At 36.9% G+C, this 4,761-nt stretch overlaps 2 protein-coding genes across 2 annotated transcripts; one reads left to right on the top strand and one right to left on the bottom strand.

The window, feature by feature from the left end:
- Nucleotides 1-380: 380 nt before the first annotated feature.
- Nucleotides 381-1,826, top strand: LOC104809485. Its single transcript, XM_010535495.2, has 3 exons — nt 381-1,243; nt 1,412-1,453; nt 1,537-1,826. Exons 1-3 carry the CDS (start codon nt 406-408, stop codon nt 1,665-1,667), a joined length of 1,011 nt encoding a protein of 336 aa, XP_010533797.1. The 5' UTR covers nt 381-405; the 3' UTR covers nt 1,668-1,826.
- A 714-nt stretch (nt 1,827-2,540) lies between these two features.
- Nucleotides 2,541-4,250, bottom strand: LOC104809484 (putative pectate lyase 2). The gene is made up of 4 exons (XM_010535494.1): nt 3,555-4,250; nt 3,321-3,424; nt 3,057-3,186; nt 2,541-2,900 (listed from the first exon to the last, which is right to left on the bottom strand). The coding sequence occupies exons 1-4, from the start codon at nt 4,248-4,250 to the stop codon at nt 2,676-2,678; spliced, it is 1,155 nt and encodes a 384-aa protein (XP_010533796.1). The 3' UTR covers nt 2,541-2,675.
- Nucleotides 4,251-4,761: the final 511 nt, after the last annotated feature.

Raw genomic sequence — 4,761 nt, 5'->3', positions numbered from 1 at the left:
AAATAAATTTCTAAAAATCTAAAATTAAACCGACCTCAACATATGACATGTATGCCCATTAGTAGTCCAACATTGACATAGTTGAGGCCCTTGGCCCATGAAATTTGGCATCGCCCTTCAAGTGACGTGGACCCAATACGATGTAGGGTGGGACCCATTAAAGTTGGATTTAAATAAAAAAGAAACCTTAGGTTATAAGAGATCTAAAAAGGCTTTTAATAATAAACTATGATTCTTAAACCCCTCAACAAGATATCCCAAACTTACTCTTCACATCTTTACATCCAGATCCAACAAAAAATAAAAATTATTCTCAAACCATATTGTTACTAGAAATCATAAAAAAAAAACCCTCCAAATCAAATAAACCAAAATTTTCACCCAAAAAAAAAAAAAAAACCCAAAATGGCTCCTCCACTTCACTCTTCATCATCTTCTTCTTCTCCTCTGATAATCCTCAAAACCATATTCATTATCCTTCTTCAATCACCTAAACGGACAAGATCCCAATCAAGCCTCTGTAGAAACTCTTGTGGAAATATTCCCATAAACTACCCATTTGGGATCGACGACGGTTGTGGAAGCCCTTATTACAGACACATGCTGGTTTGTTCCGACAACGCCAAACTCGAACTGAGAACTCCATCTGGAAGATACCCAGTTAAATCCATAAGCTACTCTGATCCTCACATCCTTGTCTCAGACCCTTTCATGTGGAGTTGCGACGACAGAGAGAATTTTCGACCCACCAGATCTTTCAGTGTCGATTCAAGCACTCACTTCACACTGTCTTCTCAGAATGATTACCTCTTCTTCAACTGCAGTCAAGACAGAGTTATCGTCGAGCCGAAACCGCTGTTTTGCGAGAGGTTTCCGAGCAGATGCGACTCTTCCTGCGACAGTTCCAGCTATCTCTGTCGCCATTTGCCTGAGTGCGGATCCCTGTTGAGCTCTAGGGTTTCTTGCTGTTCTTATTACCCGACATCGAGCGAGTCTCTTAGGTTGATGCTTAGATACTGTGCCACGTATACAAGCGTGTACTGGAGGAGTGTCGGAGCGAGCAATGCTGCTTACGATCAGGTTCCCGAGTACGGAATCAGGGTTGATTTCGAGATTCCGGTGACTACGAGGTGCCTTCTTTGTCAAGAAACCACCAAAGGCAGTGGCGTTTGCGGGTTTGACACAACAACACAGAGTTTCTTGTGCCTTTGTAAGCAAGGCAACGTCACTACTTACTGTAAAGGTAAACCACTACTTACTGTAAAGGTAAAATAGCCGAAAATAACGTAAGAAAAAGAATGCAATTTTTCTTGTTTTAGGTCAAGTTTAATAGTTATAAACCGTGACCACTCCACACTTATCCTCGAAAATTTCCGACAAATGTTATGATCCTTTGAATTTTGTTTTCCAGATCCTAGCCTCTTGAAGCACAAGAACGTAGGAGCAATAGCAGGTACTGAGCAAGAATTGCAGATAACATGATTATTTGTTCCATTTTCCGACACGTTTGATTTTTTTTTTTAAAAAAAAAATCAGGAACAGTGACGGCGGTGTCGGCTGCCGGAGTGATTGGCATCGGCGGAGGAATGTTTTGGTACGTGAAGAAAGTGAGAGCCAAAGCGCCGGTTACTTGTGGAGTTCAGAGCAACGAGAACAGGCTTTTTTAAATAAATTAAAGCCCTAATATTCTAATGACAATTATGCAAAGAAGAGGTTTATATTCTTTTTGTTTCTTTTTATAACTTTATTTTCTCTCTCTGGCTTTTAAAGTTTTGTCGGATTTCTTGGATTTCGATCTTTGAGTTTTGTATAATGCAAGTTTTTTTATTTTATGGTGTTGTCTTTCATTAATTTGTATGTCATTGTTGATCATCATACATACTACTAATATCATACAATATCATTGAGAAAACGGTGTTCGAAATTTTAACCTAAAATTATTGGGGATTGGAATGGATGAGTTTTGACCTTCTAATCTACATGGTGTCAACAATAGTTTTAATTAGAGAATTAGGTTTTAATTAGAATATTACGAAATATATCGTCGTGAAAATTTTATCAAATATGAAAAAATTATAGATATTTAAAGATATTTATTAATATTTGATGTTATCTTAAATTTATTTATTTATTTTGAGACTTTTATGTACCAAAAGTACAATAATTTGATTTTCCATTTTGGTCATTAATATAATATTTGATTATTAATAAAAAAAAACATCTGCAAATTTATACAGGCGGATCATTTGATTTGATAACCATAATATATATGAACATATGGCCTCAATTTATAAATATGTTCATTACAAATTGGAAATTACACTATAGTATTTCCACATTAGTATTTATACTTATGTGTCCGATATGTCACATAATTGACTTAATAATAGATAACACACAACACATGCCCTTACAATGATTGAAAATATTCCAGCAACCGGAAATCTAATCTCACATTACAAGCCTCATCATTACAAAAGCCCGAATGCATGTACAGAAAACCCAAAAGCAAAAAAAAAAAAAAAAAAACCACAAAAAAAACCATGGATCTCTCAAAACATAGATCCGTATTGTTGTACAAACAAACAAAACGTCTAGCTTTGTAAAAAATATGTACGTACACACAACACACATGAATATATATATATATATATATAGAGAGAGAGAGAGATGGATCAGTAGCAGGGTCTGCCGGAGGAGCAGCGGAGGGGACCGGAGGAGGAGGTGAGGAAAGGGGCGAGAGAGCCATGAGCCACCGGAAACCACTCTTCTCTCGAATACAAGGGCGAAATGCTTCCGTAACCCGACTGTACGAAATACGCTCCGTTCTTGAACACATCCTTTGATGTCCTCCATTTCCAACTCTGTGATCCGTAGCCCCCATCCAGTCTCTTCGTCACCTATACATGCACATACCATTGTAAGTATGCATGTATATAAGATTAATGCATAGTAAACCTTAGGTTAAACCCATATATACGTAGTTACAATAGTATTCTTATCTATTATTCATATATACACACACACACACACACATATATATATATATACGTTACCTGTTTTTTGCTATAAGCTACGAAATAGTTTCCTTCGCTGAAAATTGTGGGATTTGCACTTCCTCCGATTGCGTACATTTTCCATTTGTCGTATCTGTTGTTTGCTACATGCGCATATCCTCTCCTTACTCTGCCACAGGCAACCACCATCTATTATATATATATATATATATACATATATATATATATATACATATATATATATATATATATATATATATATATATATTGTTCATGGTTATCTATTTGGAAGTACGTACGTACCTTGGCATTCTCTCGATCAGTCCTGGAGCAAAATAGTTGAACGCTATTGTAACTCTCATAACTTTATCTTCCGTGTAACCATCCTCGTGCCCCAACATCATTACCTGAAATACAATACATAACATATATATATATATATAGTTTTCATATATGAATAATTAATTCGCAGAATCAAGAAGATTTATGTTGGATATATAATAATTATATACAAATTAACGAGCAAAGCTTACTTACTTTATCGTGTTGAGTGAAGTAATTATTGGATATAGTAATCGCTGTGGAAGCATGGATCACATCGATCAGACCATCTTGGCATCGTGCCAAGTAGCAATGGTCGATCCAAACATTTGTAGAGTCGAACACGACAATGGCGTCACCGTCAGATCCTTGCCTGCGGCCCACGTGGCTCGGGCTGCTCCTAACCCGGCCCGACGAACCCCGTTTACAATCATGGATGCTAATCCCATGAATAATGATGTGGCTAACATGCTGTATCGTGATGCATGGACCGTATGCTATTTCCACTTTTGCCCCTCTCCCGTCTATGGTCTTGTAGCTATTCATGATGAGCTCGTTCTTCAATACAATGACCATATCGCGTGCGAATACGATCCACAGGGGTTTGTCCTGGATCACTCCGTATCTTAGAGTTCCGGGTTTAGGGTTTTCTGCATCATCCGACGGGTTTGTGACAATGTATATTGACCCGTACTTGCCTCCGACTGCGGCTTTTCCAAACCCGACGGCACAATTGGCAAGGGCTCGACGGTTTGCCGCCCAATTAGGGTTTCTTCGCCAGCAAGAATCGATAGGATTCAATAGCTTTTGAGGGGTAGTGTAACCATAGCTATAAGCAGCTTCTACAAGTGAAGAAGAAAATATAGCAAAGAGAAATGAAGTAATCAAGAGTAGAGGTTGAGGAGAAGCCATTGCCTTGAAGAATGGTTTGGAGAGTTGTTTTGACCACAATGAAATGTATGAAGATCGATCTATATATATATATATATATATATGTATGTATTATGTATGCATATCTTGACCCCACACACAAAGCTCATCTACCATATATATAGGTATATATATGTGTGTGAGAGCATTTGCCTTTGTGTTTGTATGTACGTGAGTTTGTGTAATCGAAGAGATGAGTGGGACGCAATGATCTGCGTTGACATAAAAAAAATCTTATAATATGGTTAGATATTGACATGGGAATAACTATTATAATGTTTTTTATTTGTCATAGACGTGGTTGCACAAGCTTAATTTAGGCTGGTCGTTGGCTTGACTTTTGGATATTAATTAGTTTTTACTAATTTATCGCACTTAATCACTGTTTTTTTGCCCGATTGATCTTAATTACATTCTAAAAGAATATACAAAATTATAAAAAAAATAATGTTATTTAATATTTTTGGCGCAGATAAAATAATTTTGGATGTGA

This window comes from Tarenaya hassleriana, unplaced genomic scaffold (genome assembly GCF_000463585.1).
Source record: "Tarenaya hassleriana unplaced genomic scaffold, ASM46358v1 Cleome16, whole genome shotgun sequence".
NCBI classification, from domain to species: Eukaryota; Viridiplantae; Streptophyta; class Magnoliopsida; order Brassicales; family Cleomaceae; genus Tarenaya; species Tarenaya hassleriana.
The sequence above is the reverse complement of the archived record's forward strand: the minus strand, read 5'-3'. Positions and strand labels throughout refer to the sequence as shown.